At 31.1% G+C, this 21,352-nt stretch overlaps 1 protein-coding gene across 6 annotated transcripts in view; it reads left to right on the top strand.

Moving 5' to 3' along the window:
* LOC125066577 (kinesin-like protein KIF13B) overlaps window positions 1-21,352 on the top strand; it is a 128,256-nt gene that overhangs the window by 44,860 nt on the left and 62,044 nt on the right. For all 6 annotated transcript variants that reach the window (XM_047674712.1, XM_047674726.1, XM_047674741.1 and 3 more), the window contains exon 3: window positions 14,523-14,686. In XM_047674712.1, coding sequence (XP_047530668.1) covers window positions 14,523-14,686 — 164 coding nt within the window. The remainder of the gene's footprint in view (window positions 1-14,522; window positions 14,687-21,352) is intronic.

Genomic DNA, 21,352 nt, shown 5'->3' on the forward strand with positions numbered 1-21,352 from the left:
TCTAAAAACTGTTCTTTTTTCATGTCATATAAACATACGTTTGTAGCAATGAGCGATGGTCTCATAAGTTTGGTTGCTTTTTAGTGTTGAATTTGGATGAATCATAAAAGTAAAAAGTGCAACCTTATTTGCACTATTATTATTTATATTATTATTGATTAAATTATAAATGAGTTTGTTCGTGCGGACCTTGTTAAATATAGATATTGTACTTTTAGTATATACAAACATAGAGAAGGACAAATTTATTATATTTTGTTGTTGAAATTTATACGCTGCATTGGTGCATCGAACTATTATAAACAATATTTTATATAAAAATCATGTTTCTTGGTCGAAAATCTAAGTATAAAATCAGTCGAGTTATTGTTGATACTTGCGTAGAGGTCGTAGTTTCGCGTAGATCAACAAAAGTAGAGTGCGAGTCGTATGTGATCATTACACACAAAATTTAAGATATATTGCATAGCGTGCCGGTCAGTAGTTGGTTATTTATATTTTAACTTCTAGTTCTTTATTAGAAAACACGGTCCAAGCTACATTCATACCAAATTGTTTTTAGATCGGTTTATCGGTTTATTTACCAAAACTAAATTTAGAGATGTTAAGTGACGATCACCACCGCCAACTCTCACTATTTTTTTGGTCGTGACCACTTATTATAAATGTTTGCGCTGTATGAAATATTAACCATTCCTTACATCGCCAATGCGTTACCGACATTTGGAACCAAGTTGTTATGTCCCTTGTGCCTGTAGTTACACTGGCTTACTAACCCTCCAATCCAGAATACAACATTATTAAGTATTGCTGTTTTGCGGCAGAATACCTCATGAGTATAAACTAGTCTAACCTACCCAGACGGGCTTATACTAAGCCAACCCCCAAGTAAATATGTCTTAACAATTATTATAAAATTCTTCTTTAAATTTTGTATTGCCTTGAATTATATATTTATATGATAACAGTAGTGTAGCTTATATTATAATGTCACCCTGTAAACCTTCATTCACAGACACGGTAATCTTTTGGGGTGCGATATTGATCTGGTACTTTACTACGGAGCTGTAATACTTGGGGATGTTAGATTATTGCTTTTCAAGATTATGACGTCTACCTTCCGAATTGGAAAAGTTATTGCCGATGTCTATAAAGGTCGTTGAAGCGTTAAACATGTGTTGATAACTTTCTATATTTAAATAACCTTTGATTGTACTGAAACTATTCGTTAAAAAAACCGCTTTTCACGTTTCACCTATTTTTCATTTTATATATACTGTATGGAAATAAATTAATACTAATTTTGTGTTTTTTTTTTTCGTGTAATAAATTATTGTATCGTGTAAAAGGTTTATTACATACTATATGTACGTTGTACAATTATTATTTCTTAATAATTGTACAAAATTTTATACTATTTAAAAATATTTGCTTATGAAAACGAATACCTTGCACAAGAAGGACGACTTTGTAGAGTCGGAAACTTGCTGTTATAAGTTTACGTTTTCAAACACTTATTAAAACTTAAAGTTATATACGAAGCTGTATCATAGTGTATGCTTTTATTAATTATTAATGTTAATCTTTACCTACATGCTTAAATTATTGCATTCTGTATATATTTCAAAAAATGTATTGTCGTCTATGACAGAAAGGTTTTAATTTAAAATAAATATGACACAAAATATAACCGACTAAAATTGATATTTAGAATAAAATTATTTGTGAGCAAATTTCTACCAAACAAAATTTCTAAAGGTCGTTTATGAAATGCAAATTGAATTTACGAGATAAACTCTGCTCGGATAAACTCGCCCTATATTTTTCATTTTTGTGTTCAAGAGAAATCTAATTCATACCTTTATCTGTTAACCTTTATCAATTTCAACCTGAATGTAATTTGCACTTAAATCGTTAATTTAAATTAATATAGTATCGCTAAGAAAGAAAGAAGAAATTTTGCATATAAAAAATTTAACTTTATTTTCTTTACTCTGTTTTGCCGGCATTTGGGTGTAGATAATAAACCATAATATACAGTTAAACCATACGTTTTAAGCATTATTATTTTTTCTTCTTCATAAAAGGTATATTAGTGCATTTCTTTGTGTATTAAATTAAGAACACCGAGAATTTATCGGTTTATGAAGTTTAATGATTACGAAACGCAGCGAAAAACTGTATTTCAATTATTATTTTTTCATTTTTGTGCGCTATAAATTACAAAACGATTGTCCTTCCAAATTTTAAGTTTATCTTATATCGTTATTTTATAGTAGTAACTAGGTAATCGTCACGAGCAAAACCGGTATACCAGTCATTCAGACAAAATATTACGTTTTAAGTGAATTGTAATGATTATTTTAGCATAATTATCATTATAATAATATATCGAATAAGTAGTGGCAATTCTAGTTAATGTTAAGTGGTTTAAATGGTTTCCTATCTAGTCTATATACTATATCCATATCTAAAACTCTATTTTGAATTATTATTATTGCGAGTTCAAGTCGAACGTTGAGCGCGTAATATATTTTGTATTTCTTAAACACGAATATATTTACCGTTGTCCGATATCCAGCGCGAAAAGCGACACTTAAATTGTCACTATTACTACGGTATGAACGTATATTGAGGCGTGTATAAAGTGTGAACTACTTATTATGCTAAATATAGATTTTTTTGCTAACTAAACCTTACGTAACCTCTGATATCTGACCTGACCTTTGTTACGGTATCAGGTTCTTGTAGCGAGCTCGGTCCTAAAAATTCACCGAGTTAAAATATGTAGAATATATCACTTACTTCGCGAATTAATTATTTTCGTTGGACGATATTATATTTAGCGGAGTCGTTCAAATTGTTTCAAATTTTACTACAATTTTGATATCAGTAGTGTTAAATGTTACAAGTGAGTTTTTCTATTAAAAATGATGAATATTGTTATATTTTAATCGTGATTATACATATTCGATGTAGTAAATATTATGTTTGTATTTTTCTATTATTTCCTTTGAAAGAAAAGATTTTGTTTACATATTTACCCGCAAACAAAGATATGTGGGTAAATATGTAAACAAAATTTTCATATATACGTGGTAGTACAATCTAGTCCTCGCCGCAACTATGTGTGGAGCTCTCGCGATGTATGTCAAAGTTTTATCTTTACATTACGGTTTAGTTTGATCCCTCCACAGAAGCTACAAATAAATGTATTCGTTTGTATTTACGAGGTAAATATTAGTTTTTCTTTAACGAATACTAAAAAAATCTATTCATATAAGAAATGTTTTCACGAAATATCATGAACTTATTTATGATTGGCTGTAAATCTTAAGTACAGTTCAATTAGCAATTTATTTTTTATAAAATATTTATTTGTGAAATCAGAGTTTATAAAGTAATGAGGTACGGTGTCAGTCGAAATGTTAAATTAGTAAACGGTATCGAAATGCCTGAGGGAAAGAATAATTTGAAAAAGGTATGATCGCGGTTGAAACCCGTTTGTCATAATGTGATATAAAACAGCCATATGTACATCGTTAAATAATAAGAGTTCGCTTTTGGTTACGAATACTGGACACGTAGGTATATTATAATACCACAGTATCTACGAAGCCCAAATAAATTTGTTACCCGTTTTTCGCAGCGTCCGAATGACATAGCATTTGCGCTAATGGAGATCTAGTGGCGATTCGGCCTAATTTTAGGAGTATCGTGTATCCCAATGATTCTGTAGTTTAAAGGGTAAAGCAGCAATTTTCCGCTCTGCCGAATCTCGTTATATTCTCATTCACTTTGGCAATGTTTAATACACTACAACTCTGATGTACAATTATATTTAGTTAATGTATATTTCTGCATATATAACAAATATAACGTCGAAAGATTTAATCATCCGTATTAAAATTGCGTCTGTCACAACTATCATACCGTATGCCTTACGACTTTTGCAATTGGCGTCATAAAACATTCTGGCGCTGGGTGTTTCGGTTTTAAAACTGGGTGTTTTGGTGTCATTGCTTTGCAATTTTGATGAATAAGTATCTGGCAAACCGCCAACGGGTACTATTCAATGGCGAGTTTTGTGGACTCTTCCGGCGTCCTGTCGTCGCGTCACTGCGCGCTCCTTATGCATTTACGACTATTGTATCTTTACCCACAAAAGCTATAAACAACATAGAATTCAGCGCTAGATTAAAAACTGTTATCCTTTTACGGTTGACTTAAACTCGTAAACAGATTTAAGAGCTTATATTAACCAAAGTTAATCATCTATACTCAATAAAAAAAAGTTTTCGTAAATTTTCTAGCAGAAATATTTGGTTCGCAGCAAGTAAATTACCAGTTACTTATTTCGGATCTTTAAACAGACCGACGATGGTAGCTTATGGTTAAACTGACATAATCTACTTGTACATTGATTAAATTGGTTTTTATTAGAAAACTCCACTTAAATAAAGTTTATTTTGCTAGGAAAGACTAAAATGTTTTGCTTGAATTAATAATTTTGCTTAACTTAATTCCGGTTCTTTTAACTGCCCATTTGGTGTAGGTAGTTGTTATAAATATATTTTCGTTCTATTCATGGTTACATTAAATTGGAAATTATAGTTCGGTGTATTGTAATCGAATAACCATTAAGGGCATTAGATGTTCTACTTAAGGGGATTAAAATACAAAAGGCGGGTGTCTGACCTTCCCTTAACTACGGTAACTGGAATTAATCCCTCGTACACGGTTTGTTTTTAATACCTCTCCTATTTTATTTTATATTACAATAATGAAATCCTTAACACTTTTTTTTCTCGAAAAAGTTTTTATTGAAGTCATATGTTGTAAATGTTGTATTTTAAATATGTATTTGTTTCGTGAAAATGAATTCGAAAATAATGGCTCCTATATGCATTAAGCTTAAAGCAATTGACTTGGCATGGCTTTCTCAAAATCGATAGTCAAATTTTGAACCTTGTTTTATAATAGAAATACAGCTGAAGTTTACTATTAATGTTAATAATATGCAATTGTAAAGCGACGCCCGAACTTAAATTGAAATTGTTGCCCAATTTTACGTAACGACGCCCTCGTATTACAGAGGGAAATAGAATATTATAATACCTATGTTACTTATGTAACCTACTTTTTAAAAGAACATGAGATTATTATATGTATGAAGGGCTGTTATTATTGCAATTTAATTAATTACTGATAAATCAATTCGCTGCTTTGGTAACTCAGCCAACTCGCCTAGAGTTAGCAAAAAATATAAAAATTATTATATTTTTCGCAACCAAAGCTGCGAATTGATTTATCAGTAATTAATGAAATTGCAGCTCTTAGTGTTTCATAAGTATGTAATTTGTTAATAACTCGATTATAGCGTTATACATGAAATCGTGAATTAGACAGGAATTGTCTTCTCAATAAAACAGTTACACTAAAATATAGTATGTGTATATAATCGCAATCGGTCAAGTCTTTCAGAAGTAAATCGATCAGCAGGACTAAATAAAGGACATCATTGTCTCGTTAACAGCAACAAAGGCTATTGTTGCTGTTAACGAGATAGTTTGTAGCGTATACCACCTATATATATATATATATATATATCTCATCAAGGTGGTATATAATGTGCAAAGATAATAATTTTAATAACTGTATAAATAACAACTACGGGTACCACGTACTTTAATGATAACGACGTGTCTAATTAATTATTTTTTTATGTAAATACCGCTATACTCGTAAAATTGTTACTGTCCTTTATTTAAGCTATTCGTGTCTCGGGTCGTGACACTAACGACTACTTACAAGGTAAAGAAAACCTGCAAAGAGCACTTTCGTCGTCCTTACGGGCTGAATATATTATGCACACTATGAGTAAGTAATGAAAATGTATGGAGATAATTAATGTTAAGTACATTTTAAGTGTTATCCGTTTGTTGTTAGAAATAAACTTTCAATTCGAGCCGGACTTTCGAAAAGGGGGGTAATGCTGGAGGAAAATTTCTAAAAACACAATTTACATTTCTTTTTATATATTTTTAAATATGATTTTTCATTTATAATTAAATATAGCATAAAAAAATTAACCTCTAAATGAACTCATTTTTCTATCACTAAACAGCACTATTTGGTATTGTCGTGTTCCGGTTTGTAGGGACTCACCCTATCATGTAGAGATCCAGTATAATTAGAGGCAACTTAACTTCATATGTGTCTTCATGTTCCTAGGCGCATTGGCGATGTAAGCGGTAATATAATATATCCACCTATATAGGTGGATCACTTAACATACTTAACACTTAACAGATTGTCCAAATGTCAGTTACCTACCTATTATAAAATTTGATCGATAAATCGAAAAAAAATGTATGGTATAATGTAGCGTGAACTTAAGTATGAGATCTATAATCGATAACTGTGGAAATACGTTATTTAAACTACTATAATTTTCGTTTTTGAATTATATATATATGTAGGTATTTATTCTTTAATTGTTTTCAAATTTTCCTAATACTTAAGATTATGTAAAATACAAATAAGAAAGATACTTAACTATTCAAAAAATCGTATTCAAATCGAATACTTTCAATGCAGAATCCGTTATATACAATCTCTAAACTGTTATCTCTAAACTAAACTAATTTGAAACGATCAAACAAACCGCCCTTTTTGTTTTTTGTTTTTATGATGATTTTACCGTCCGTCACGCTGCAATAGTGTCAAAATAGTGATATTACTAAATTATATTTATCAATCAGGTCTTCTAAATATTCATTTTAATATTCATGTATTAAAATATTCCAAAATCGTATAGATGAGAAAATATTTACATTTTTTGAAAAGGTTCCAAAAGTTTTACCATAAATATGAAATTAAGGGTGAAACTTTTTTCTTTCATTCTCCGATAGGTTCCTTGTGAAGTTTAATAATATTTGTTCGACCCTTATTTATTGTATTTCTTATTTGTGGGTATTCTGTAATATTTATCTCCTATATTGTCTATAATAATAGGGAATTTAAATACAAACTCTTACTCAAAATTATTTCAATAAGCAACCGATCTAAAAGTTAGGATGATGTTATTAACAAGTTGTGATGTAGTTTCGTATGTAAAGAACACGTACGTGTGGAATAAGTACCGCGGTAACTTCGCCTCTTACAGTTTGTCTGATTTTATTGATATGATATAATTTAAACTTATATTGTTTGAGATTACATTAAGCGTATTATAATTATTATAAATATACAGCGAAGCCTATTGTGTCAAGCAATAGCTCTAACAGAATGATGTAGAGCGTAACCTACCACGTAATACATCTGACTTAATCACTTATCTATATGCCACGAACGACGGATGAACTAAGCAGTCCTCAATCAATTACTCAGTCTAGACATTTTGGACAGTCACTGAGTTCTGCTGAACTAAGTTCGTCGGATTGCACTTTCCTCGAAATATATTACCGATGAAGGACATTATTATAACTAAAATATTTCGTAATTATATCGTAGCTCAATTGAAAAAGAGTGTGATACTTTTACAAAAACGTATTTATCAACAAACGATTAATGCCCTATATTCCGTTTTATGTATGGTATAATACTCTCTCGCTCATCAGTTATTTTTCCGCTAAACACCATTATTTTTTACATTTTTGTTATTTCTTAATTTGACGACCTCTGTGGTCGAGTAGTATGTACACCGGTTTTCATGGGTACGCTACTCCGAGGTCCCGGGTTCGATTCCCGGACGAGTCGATATAGAAAAAGTTCATTAGTTTTCTATATTTTCTTGGGTCTGGGTGTTTGTGGTACAATCGTTACTTCTGATTTCCATAACACAAGTGCTTTAGCTACTTACATTGGGATCAGAGTAATGTATGTGATGTTGTCCAATATTTATTCTTATTAATATATTTTTTTGGTATTGACGATCTTTATATGTAGATCGCACCTCGCGTCAAGACGTGTTCAGTAGTTACGTTCCGGTTTGAAGTTCAAGTTATATAATGTGGAGGACATTCACGAAGACCATAACACTACACCTTATTGTCTGGCATGTATCGACGTTGGAAGGAATAATTTGTAATGCTGAAAGTGCTAGTGCCTATTGGCAAACATGACCATATACTATCTGGTAGTTAGACTAACTGCTTAAATAAACATAAAAGTCATTATAGGCCCCATGTTGATGATAAGTTAGCTTCCAACACTTAGGCGTCCCATAACGATTTAAGCAACGCTTATATCTCTTATAATGCATGTTTTAATGAGCAGAGGTAATCTTATCTCAGGCATTTGTATCAAATATTAAAACTAAGAGTATTCCCTGAAAATTATATTAAAATGTTAAGAATATTTTAGCTGACTAAATAAAAATTATATATCTATAGTAATATTATAAATACGGAGTATCTCTGCCTGTTCATTGCTCTTTCGCGACCAAACCACTGGACCCAATTTGAAATTTGGTATGAAGCAAACACACTTAGGAAGTACCTACATAAGCTTTTTATGACAAACAGCTAATGACCAACCACTAAAACGCGAGCGAAGCCGCGGGCGACAGCTAGATTTATATATATTTGTTCTAAATAAGTCATCCATATCAAAGAGTTTCTAAATTAAATAATATAACAATGAGGATCTTTTAGTTTATCTGATAAAATATGCTAGGCACAAACAAATCTTTTTCACTGAGTTAAAATAATCCCATCAAAAACATAAATGTAAAAATGAGAGCCAAGTTAAATATTATGATATATACCTTGGTTGTTGTCTTCAACGACAAAAGAAGTGAGATCTAAATTTGTGCCAAGTTAAAAAGTCCTTTCTGAAATTTATTTATAACTACATAAAATATCATTTCTTCTTATAACTTGGGGTAATATATTGTTGCCTAAGGTCTGACTTGGCTAGTTCTCATATACGAATTATATTATAGCCTTCGTAAGTTCTAAGCCTGTTACAAATGAATTATTAACACAAATTAGACACGCAAAAATTCATGGTACTTGTCTGGATATGAACTCGCAATATCTGGTTAAGATTCATATTTTCTAGAGACTGGACCATCGCAGCTCTTAATGTACGTATACTAACTAAGCAATACTGACCTGTCCTCCATTCTTCTTAGATGTTCTGAGTTATAATTTGTTATTCTAAACACAAACTACAATTTGTGTTTATAAACATATAAGAACTAGCCAAGTCAGACCTTAGGCAACAATATATTACCCCAAGTTATAAGAAGAAATGATATTTTATGTAGTTATAAATAAATTTCAGAAAGGACTTTTTAACTTGGCACAAATTTAGATCTCACTTCTTTTGTCGTTGAAGACAACAACCAAGGTATATATCATAATATTTAACTTGGCTCTCATTTTTACATTTATGTTTTTGATGGGATATCACTACTTTTTGTATAAATTATTAGTAGGTACTTATTAATAACAAAATTAATACCAAATGGTTTTTGTTAAACTATTCTATTTTCCTATGTTTACGGGGTATAATTGTCTTTTTTTGATACGTTCTTATTGTTCTTGTAGGTACCTCTGAAATGTTCGAGTGAATTGCCCACTCAGTGACCGGAATTTTTTTACGCGTTTTCTGTTTATACTTAATTTGCCCAAGTAGGGGTGGTATAACGTGCGCAAACGGTTGTATTCTACAATAGAGCTCTCTTGTGTCTTGATTTGACTTGGACCTAAATTGATAAGATGTACTCCATCTAAGTTTTTAACTCTAGAGAGGCCAACGTAAGCCTGCTCTTTACTTAATATAGAGGAGCCTATGTCGAAAAGAGCACCGTCAAGGCGAAGGCCTTGTGATTTTTTTATAGTAGTAGAATATGCTAAGCAAATAGAGAATTGTTTCCTTTGAACATATATGTACAATACTTAATATCTGTAACTTAGTTTTGACTTCTAGTTCGCAAATTAAAGTATGTTTAAATTAAACTGTTATTTTACGTGCGCTATTGCTGTTATCGACGTCCCCAATGTATCTTCTCTATTTTTCCATTGAATCCATTCACCAGTCCTTTACTGACATCAGCATGCTTGCTCGATACTGTTCTTCCAAGCAATAAGGATCCCCGTTTGTAGCGCTAGAGTACAAACTTAAATCATTCCAGTTACGATATACATACTCTACTACAGTCTCACGAAACTTATTTTATTGTTGTATACTAGTATACTCAAACAAAAATATGCAGTCGAATAGACTAGGCAGCTTCCATCGGAAGGGATTGAAATAATTCTTATGAGCGCGGTTGCCACTCGCTCAGACACGTCCGCGTTAAGGTTTAATCGCAACGCTCCTATCCCGCTGCTCCAGCTGTGTACCGAAATGCCTATTATTATTTTTTTTTTTAAGTATAATGATTTTGCGCCATTGATGTGCACTAAATGCTAGTTAATAACGTAATAAATACGAAAGTCGGCTATACTCATAAGTAATAAAACGGAAATATTTGGATTTAAAAAACTTAAGGGTGGTATTCAACTTGTTATATATTCACGTGAAGACCTTAAAATCCACATTAAGACCGGCTGTCATAAGTTTTGATTGCTGGTTCTTACATAATTTTTTTTATTACAGTTATTACAGGAACTAAATATATAAGTGTTCCTAATAGATCCAATAAAATGAAAAATTATAATAATATGATAAAAAATTACCAGTTTCAGATTTTTTCCTTTATATTGGCGTAATTATCTACCTGCATGCCAAATTTGAACTTTCTAGGTCACCTGGAAGTAGGTTATAGTTTTGATCTATAGGTCAGTCAGTGATAAAAATGACGATTTTTAGACGTTAATATCTAAATAACCATTTGAGATGCGTTTATGAAATTTGGAACACATATGTATCTCGCGAGTCTTAATATATGAGCCAAATTTGACACATTTATGTCAAATAGTTTTTGAGTTATGAGGAGGTCAAAAGTGGCTCCAAATGGTTCGTGTAATATTACACACGGTGCTGCACGCCAGTTCTGCTATACTAGAACTTGGCTGACACGCTTCCGCGTGTCTAGATTGGCGGCTTTGTATTCTTGTGCGTTAATTTTATTTGTCATACTGAGTCCTTTCATAAAGATATTATGTAACCTATTTCGTTTAGATTAAAATTCGGTGAGATATATACATTACACCTAAATATTTTATTCTCATGGTAACGATACTAACATTGGATTTACTTTTAATAGTACATGTAATTATTTATTGAATATAAAATAGGAGATGAACAAAACAATAACAAATTGGTAATAGAAATGATTCGATACTGCGTCGGAAAATATGAGTTGTTACAATTAAACTAACGCATATACCTATTCGTATAGAAATGCTGCAAAATCTTGCTAGTTAATAGTATAGAAAAACTGAAGAGTGGGAGGCGCCTACTGAACTCAGACGGATACTCTACTACCTATTTTTTTTCAACTAACCTTGGCCTACTATTTAAACTGTATGTGGTACGTTATACAGCCTCTATAATTATTAATTTAAAAATCAGCACGTTAAAAAGTATATATATTATCAATGCCTGTGGTAAAATTTGTAATTCATAATTACTTATTACATTAATAGATACTGTATTTTATAAACATATGTTTATAACTCCTGTAAAAAGTAAATATTTGAAAATATGCAAGTGTAATAAACAAAATAAATATAAGGTTTCCATTTTGCTTAGAAGATTTTTAGATGAAAATAATATAACCGTTCAGCGGTCGAGCTAATAACAAAAGGGCGGGGAGGGGTTCGCTGTCCGGATTACAGGAAATAGCACAATAGCTTTTCCCATACAAAAGTCTTTAATATCTTCGTTATTTCTACTACGAGTAGTATTTAAGTCTCTTCGCTTTCTGTATCAGCGGTAAAGGACAAATTATAATCGTACTGTTTCATTTGCGGGTGGTTCTACGACTCGAGGTATATTATATATATCTAAATAATTGAAGAAAAAAAAAAAACAGTTACGTTAGTATAGTAATTAATTTAGTTTAAGTTTATTTTAGGAAAGATACTCTCGATTTGTCGTATTTGTTTGTCGTACGTAAATAATATAAAAAATATAGAAATAATTAAATAATAAATAATTTGTTATTAATATAAAAAATATAGCCTTACAATAAAACCTACGTATTATAATAATATTTTAAAATAGCAAAACACTGAATCAAATTGCAGAGCAAAAATTAAACCGTTGTTCGTTAAATAATTTTAAAAATTTCATTTTAAAACTCTTTATATATATATATAGGTATAAAATAAAAATTGGCAAAGCATTTTTTAAAAGAATTGTATAATTTGTTTTAATATACTTTTGATATGTGTGCTTCACTTCCTAGTGCAGTTGTTAGTAGAAAAATTTACTGCCACGTTTTTATAATTGCGATAAAATTGTCGGAAGTTTTAAAGTAGATAACTATTAACACTCTATTTCAGTTTTTAAAATAAACCATCTCGCGTCGTATGAAACGGTAAAAACGCTTACTACAATTACAGCTATGAATAATTTTATACTTCAAAAATATGATGTCTCTAACTGTTTATAATGAGGTAAAGTAAAATTAGTAGGTACTTCTGTTGTAAACACTTTGTAGTTATAGTCATGACTATTATACAATTGACTAATTAAAAAAAACAATCAAGCCCATTACGATTTTTACAGTAATTTAATTTGCATTTAAATTATTAAATGCTAATTAAAAAATATTTAAATATTGTTTAAACATTTTTCGCATTAAGGCTTAATGTACATATATTTAATTTCAAACAACGATAAAGTTTTGTACAGAATTTGGGTTGCGTTACACTAACTCTCATCGGACCTACCAAGCCTATTGTATTGTATTAAACCCGAGAAATATAATATGCCGTCTGTTTTTGAGTTAGGTATCCGTGTTGTTAAAATTTATTGTTTACATTAATTATAAAAAAAACTTAAATTTTAAATATAATTTTACTAATCATTTTGTATGATATAGGTAGATGGACGAGCAAATGGGCCACCTGATCGTAAGTGGTCACCACCAGTAACCAATGGCGTTGTAAGAAATCGACTTAGACAATGCGCCGTCAAAATTGATAACTAAGATGTTATGCCCCTTGTGCCTGTAGTAACACTGGCTCACTCACCCTTCAAACCGGGACACAACAATACTGAGTATTGATGTTTAGCAGTAGAATATCTGGTGAGTGGGTGGTACCTACACAGACGGGCTTGCACAAGACCTTACCACCAAGGATTGAGAGATTTAAATCGCTTTAACAGTGTCTTTATAATTTGTACTATAATCTCGGTTTAATAAATCAAATTAATTCAAACGTGTGACCTTGGCCTAAACGCCGACAATGTTGTTGCACATGATGCATTTGTGTCGGTACAAGCACGATTTCACAACCATGACGAAGCGGAAAACATTTATCAAAACAATCAGCATTGAAAATGTCTTCAAGCTAAATGGCCTTTTACTTAAATAAAATTATTTATTTTATTCCTTCTACAATTAACTTATCTGTTATTCTCAAACGGCAAAATATATTTTTAATGTTTGAAAGGTGAAGTTATTCGTTGTCATTATAGGCATAGGTGATATAACAGCAATTACCGTGGTCCCGTGGTGTAAGAAGTGTACAAGAACGAGGGGGGCCACTTAACAGGTGCCGATTCACTATTGAAAATAGCATATAGTATATCTTTATACACTAACATGGTATATAAATAAAAATATATCTTAAAATAATATTTACCTCTATTTCAAATAACAAAACTGATATTAATAATAAATACGTTTAATATAAACGTTACAAGTGCCAGTGATAACCTCGACAGTCATTACCTTAATTAAATTGAAAAATGACCCTTGTATGAAATATTCGGACGTAAAATAATTGAATTACTCGACGGGACGGGTAATTTTTATAAATATAAACGAAACATTTAACGCATATTATAAATTTATACGACGATGTCTCTTACGAATCTTGATGTTTATTTATTTTACAAGATACATATTATACATACATATTTTACATATAAATATTTTAGTATTATTTGTAATATTCCTACACGTAACTGGTCAAGATATTTTTGTAAACAAATCCAAGTAATCGTTACTGTTAATAGTTTTATTTATATTGACGTATCGATTTAAAAAATTACATGTTAGTAAAACTAACATGTAATTTTTTAAATCGTTTAAATTAGATTATTGTTTAATAAGCTGGTATCACCGATTTTATCCGCAGTTACTCGAGTAACGCATTTAACTCTAGGAATATTATAAGAGTATTATTCTATAAAATTTTCAAAGAAAAAATTGCATCATGAATATAATTCAAGCCTTAAATTTAATAAAAATACTTAAAAAAATGAACAGTTCTTACTAAAATTATTGCTGTTTAGGATTGAAGCCTCCTCTTGAGTGTAGTACTCCTATACCAGTATTATGAACGGAACACATGTTTCATTATAATACAGAATAAATTTTCTTTTTCCAGGAAACAACCAAAGACGTTCGCATTCGATCACTGTTTCTACTCACTGGATCCCACGCTGCCCAACTTCGCCTCTCAGAAGACAGTTTTCGAATGTCTAGGTCGAGATATACTGGACAACGCTTTCGAAGGATACAATGCCTGCATCTTCGCGTATGGACAGACAGGTTTGTTTTAAACTATTTAAATACAACTGCATGAATGTAGCCGTCATTCAAAATATTTTCAGTAATAATAACCTATAGAATACTGTCGTGTGTCTGCCTCACTACTGAATATAATCTTAGGGATAAAGGAACCGAGATGGCCCAGTGGTTTGAACGCGTGCATCTTAACCGATGATTTCGAGTTCAAACCCAGGCAGGCACCACTGATTTTTCATGTGCTTAATCTGTGTTTATAATTCATCTCGTGCTCGGCGGTGAAGGAAAACATCGTGAGGAAACCTGCATGTGTCTAATTTCAACGAAATTCTGCCACATGTGTATTCCGCCAACCCGCATTGGAGCAGCGTGGTGGAATATGCTCCAAACCGTCTCCTCAAAGGAGAGGAGGCCTTTATCCCAGCAGTGGGACAATTACGGGCTGCTAATGCTAAAAAAATGCTAATGATAAAGGAACCCAGCTCATTTCGATATTATTGATGTTGGGTCATAAATACGCTTATATGTCAGATATTCGCGTATTATTCGCGTTGCTATGTCTCGGTATGCCACAACTTATTAATTACGTATTTCAGGTTATACATTATTATTTGTTTTTATTTCAAATGGAAAGATAACATATAACTTATGGCATATAATCATGCATACGTAACACGTAAGGTTTCTATTACTAAATATACATTGTTGCACAATTCTCTATTGTAATGGTATTGTATCGTTACTAGTTGTTCGTCGAAAATATGAGTTGTTTATTTCTAAAGAAAATATTTGGACGCAAAATATTAATGATGATTTTTTAAGCTAATTATTTCCTCTACAAAGATGTGTAAAAAAACACCGGTCAGTAGATCAATTAAATTAGTAATTTCCGAAATTCATAATGATGAGCATGTTGTAATATAAATAATCATTTTGTTGCTTAGTTTTTTCACGGAAAAAGTTTATTGATATATAGAAAAAAAAAACTCGAGAACATACCAATTTATTCGACATAACTGATAGCCTCGTAGCTAAGCGAATTTCGCTGTTAGTAACCCCGAGGGAGTATATATACGAAAACGTATAGAGCCAATTCAATCGGACTATATTTTACTCCTGTAACGAGACATCGCTTTGCCGTTGGCTTCCGAGATTGTGACGTGTGTCGGATGTTAAACCTAGTTCTAGCTGCGTGATATTTAAGGACGTAGGTGTTGATACTGCCAGTTACTGTAATTGGATGTGATGTTAAAGTGCAGTCTGATGTTAGGACTGGTTTTCGTGGCTAAATTGCATTTACAGTTCACTTTGATTTAATATTCACAGCTATATGTGAAAAACACTAGAACATCATAACATATGGTCTCAATAATACATACTAATAAATAAATATATTACATTACATAGTTCATTTAAAGTTTTATTAGTTTCATATATTATTTTAATCAAAATAGGTCTCTTTGCCAATCAATTTAAGTCAAAATTATGTATCTGTATGATATATATAACATTACTCTAGTATTCCTAGTACTCGGTAAAAATAATAAAATTTTGGTATGCAGTTTACTATTGCCATTATTTCCCAGAGTCGGTAGATTTCGGCGGCTGAATCTTTACTTTATTCTGAGAACATCAACAACCATCGTTTTATTATTTGCTTAATGAATTATACACTTAAACCTACCTCACGAATCACTGCGTCCATTACTGCAAACTTTTGAGATTATCATGAATAGATGCGGCTAGATGACTTTATTTAGTAATATGTAGTGATTTAATTCAATAAACTCTAATAAATTATTTCATAGACATTGTCTAGTTTGCACCTATTTAGTTCGCTCGTGTGACTCACGGGAGCAATAACCCTGTTTGAGAAGATTACGCCTAGAAGACGGTAGGTATCATGTGTTGACTTGCCAAGTCTCCGTTCAGCAAATATGTGCATTATACATTATGTATACGTGAATAGAAATACTTCATAGAGATTGTTTCTAGGTTTCAATTACACATTGAAAATTTATATGTGTGGAATTAAGATGTGGACACATATAACTTGCTCTTACATTTGAAACATTTTTTGTTGCAATCTGTGTGTAATTGTTCAATTAAATAAAATAAAGATTCGTTATATTAAGTAGGTTCCATACACATAGTATCTGACATTTGTTTATATTATTTTCAATGTTTGCTTAAATTTAGAAATTTAAAATTGATAAATATTTCGATGTAATATGTTCAAATTGTGACAAAATATATTTTTTTAAATAAGAAGAGTCAACAGAGATTAATAATAAAGTATGATTTTAAGGTATCAAAGTTTGGATAATTTGTTTTGTACGTTCTGTATAACTGACGAAACATTTCTATGTTAAGAGATTTATTTGCGGGCGTGGGCCCGCGTTGTGTAATTTTAATCTTGTTTATCGTCCAGTTTGAGAAAATATTACCGTTTTTGCTGGAAGGATTTAGGGATTTTGAATGAAAACCCCAAAGTTAAGTTCCTTAGATTATAACGTTTACGTAAGTAGTTCATTCAGGAATAATAAAATATATAAAGTTTCTGCAGGGGAACGAGAGCATTTTCACGCGCGCCTACATTTAAAGCGAGTTAACCTGAATAGATAGAGAGGCATGAAAACATCGCCCAAGGAAAATTTCCTTTTTATGTTTCTCACCTTCTTGTATACGCTCGAGATTTTACTACTTTTTTTACGTAAAACGAAAATATTCTTTTTTTGTGAATAGAAACGTGATGACGAAATTTTATACTGCACGTAGGGCTCTTGAAATTATTTGGCGTTGTTCTCGACAGAAACAAAGCCACAAATGACGCCCTCATTCGGGCCTTTTTGTGTAACCGTCAAAGTCCCGTCAAGTAAGCGGGGCGTTATTAAAAATTCCCTCACGTAAATAAAAAAATGCGAAGGGATGTTACAAGGGGAAAGCGCTGACGGCTTAGAATAGATTCCTAAAACAATATGTAACGCGAATTACCAACCAATATGTACAATATATTTATAGATATATATTTTTAAATTTAAGATATAAAGGCAGATAAACAGTCTGATAGTAAGTACTGTTATTGCAACTGCAAGATATATTAACCATTATTTTTATCGTACCAAATACTATAGGAAATGAGATGTTAATCCACTCGTGCTATTAAATACACTGGGTCACTCAACCTTCAAACTGCAACACAGCAATACAAAGTGTTGGGCTGGCAGTAGAATAAGTAGTAGTTACTAGCTTGTTTTGTTTTTGGTCTCCAGATTATGTATTTTATTGATAAACTTTTAGCGATAATGTATCAGGAACCGCTTGCATAGTTTGTCTTCCTAAATAAACAATCAAACACCTACACATTTAACTCTAATGGAAATTATTCCACATGTCTTAGTAAAGGAAACTTTGATGAAGAAAAATCAAACGAATGTTTACTAATTTCTAAACGATCGTGTGAGCGAGCGAGTCTGTCGGTATCTATGACGTGATTCCTTTGAAGCAGTCCCAATAATACGATAAACTTGTCTGTTTGAAACTACGGTTCGAAATATACGATTAGCGTTAACGTCATGATACGTTAAATCTCAATGTCTGCTTTATATCGCCTCACTTCTGATGTTCGTTAAACCCTATCTTGGTTTTATGGCGCTTAAACGTTTTTATCGATGTCGTCTCGTGATAGCGATTCAACAAGAAAATGTCTTTTTAATATTCCATATAAGTTTTGAAAATGCATTCAACTTTTCTTAGTATCGTAGATTTATAGCGGGTTCTTATCTTAAGTTGCTTCACATACTTCAGCAATAAAAACCAGTGTTGCCTATATTATTTAAATGTTTCGTTATTTGTCAGAAAAAATACTTTTCGAATGAAACTTACCTCATTACCTTTATGATAAAACATTAGTTACTTTAATAACATAGAACTCTATTTATAGAACATTTTTCTGTAAATGCATTTAATGCAAATATTACCTGCAATATCTCTAGCTATTCTAAAAATTATCTCATGAAATATTATCTTTTTATGATTCTAAATATGCATTTGTTTTAATTTCATCCGCAGTTCTGTAAAAGTGTTACGGAGCTTTATAATTACGTATATGTCATTAGTCTAATGAATGTTTATGTGTGTGTACTTTGTAAGTATAATTTGTTGACACGCGAAACTTATACAGACTATAAATAAATAATGCATATTTTAATATAAATAACTACACGCTGAATGTACTTACAGTTTTTTTTTTTTTATATTTTATTTAAACGATAACCGCTATCTAGGTAACATGTTTTTCAGTGATTTTTCATTGATTTCTAGTTATGAAAATGTAGATGTTGGTAGTTAACTTTATGGAATGCCTTGATACCCTAAAATAAAGTTTTATTATTAATAAGAAGTTATTTTAAAAAATATATAAACAAAGAAGTTTTGTATTTATTTCCGAAAATTACAATATCATACGTTATGTAATATATTAGGGGATTATAACTCAGTGTTTATAGTTAAACAGTAGACTTATTTTGTTGAACCTTATTATTACTTAGAAAACAATCTTAAGCTTTTCGGAGTAAATTTCTACAAGTAACAGAAGTTTAATCGAACATATATTTAATGCCAAACCTCATTATTACGCCCGCCTTCTTAATTGTTTTCCTCGAAATAATTCTTCGTTACTCTTGATACAATAAGGGCTTATAATATCACGATTCGCCCTCCTTCGATACATTTTAGATGAAGGTATATATAAACATTATGTTACAAATACTCAGAACTAGGTATAAATAACAATTCTGTAATAATGTATGGGTTAAATAAATAAGTGACAAACAATTTAATTGTCAATTTCTTAATTTTTTAATAAAACCTCGAACTTCCGTTCCATCAATTTAGTATTTATAACATAAATTAAGTTTGTTTTTTTTTTTCAAAAGTTCATGTTTCGTTTCAACCACCAGCGTTTTAAAGCGAGTTCAGTTATAAATATAAACTTTGTTAAAATATACCGAATATACTAAACATATATTTCATTTTATAGCTCGTATCTTATAATATATTTAAATAAATATACGTATCGAACACCCGTCGTCGTCAGTTCTGATATATGTATAAATTAACTTTACAACATGAAATTACCTTTAAGTTAATTTCAAGACATATTGTTTCATAAAGCTCGTATAATGTGGAAATTGCCGTTTCGCTCTTATCGTTGGGTAAAACTCGTAAATAATTTGTACCTTGAGAGGTGAGAAAATAATTAACACACGAGAGAAAGATCGTAATATATTCGTGGGAAATTGTCTTTTATGTTTTATTTTCTCTCTTAGTTAAAACTGGAAATTAAAATAGAAAAAAACCCGATAGAACAATTTAGTTATGTTCGATTTGATATAAAATATATTTCTTTTTAATTATTTCGTAATCAGACATTTTTTATACATACATCAAATATTAATTAAAATTAAAATTCAAAGTAATATTAAACAAAAAAGAAATTTAAGAGTAGCTAGGTTTAATAAAATGTTACTACATTTTAGATAGAGTTTATGCTCAGTTAGCAGTTTTTGTTCCCGTAATACGGTGGAGAAATCGAAAGTGATTTTCCAACGGTTCGCCTGCCCCATTCATTCTTCATTCAACACTCACTCACACAGGCGGAATAACGAGTCTCAACGCAACAGTTAGTTTTTTTCCCTTCACCCACGGGTTTTATAACGCTCTGATGCCTAAAGCGCCTATGAATCAAGGTGTATATGCCGTAAAAGGATTTTTTACGTAAACAGACTTTAATTTAGGTCTCGTGAATCAAAAGAATGGCGCCCCAAACGTCAGCTCAGGTGATATAAAAGTTCTCTGAGGCTTTGCGCTAGAAATTATGGCGGAATATGCTTTCAGAATAATTTGTATGTTACTTAGTGCGGTAATATTCGTCGCGCTTTGCATGATATGATTTTAGTTTTCGCCTTAAATATATTAATAATGTTGTTGTAAACAAGCTGACTCGAGAAACGATGTCCTGCCTTTCCTATGAATATTCAATTAGAATTTGTATAATTAATGAAAAAGTAAATTTATTTCAAAAACGTGTTGTTTATTATTATAATGTTTTATGATACACAACAGTATTAGTTTAATTTTTTGGCGCGTATATGAATAGTTTTGTTGGTATGACGATACGGCGCCATACAACTGGCTATGCGAAAAACACGGATTTTTAAGATTTATGACAGTTGTATCAAGCGGTTATATTAACGGTGGTTAATTAGAAAAGTTAATATGATCGTTAAGTTTTCTTGAATTTTCTTTCATAAGAACCTTCTCCTAAAATTAACAAACAATAAAAAGGAATTAGCAAAATCGGTGCAGCCGTTCACTCGTGATGACCAAAGAAATAACATAATTAGTTTTCCGAATATACAATACAATTTACATACAGATAACTATTATTTAATCGGAATTAAAAAGACTCAAAAATCCTACTATAGCTTGAAAGACCTTAAATTCGTTCAAACTTCGGTAAAACTGTTAATATTTCTTGCTGATTCCCTATTCAAAGACGAGAGTGGTTCAACGCGGAAAATTGATTCGAAAAATTCAAAGCTTTTGTGATGTATGAATTGAAACGCTGTTTTATTCATATCGTTAAAATTGACTGTGTGTTATACCTTCGACTTGGGTTTGTTAGGT

Source organism: Vanessa atalanta, chromosome 1 (genome assembly GCF_905147765.1).
Source record: "Vanessa atalanta chromosome 1, ilVanAtal1.2, whole genome shotgun sequence".
Taxonomy (NCBI): Eukaryota; Metazoa; Arthropoda; class Insecta; order Lepidoptera; family Nymphalidae; genus Vanessa; species Vanessa atalanta.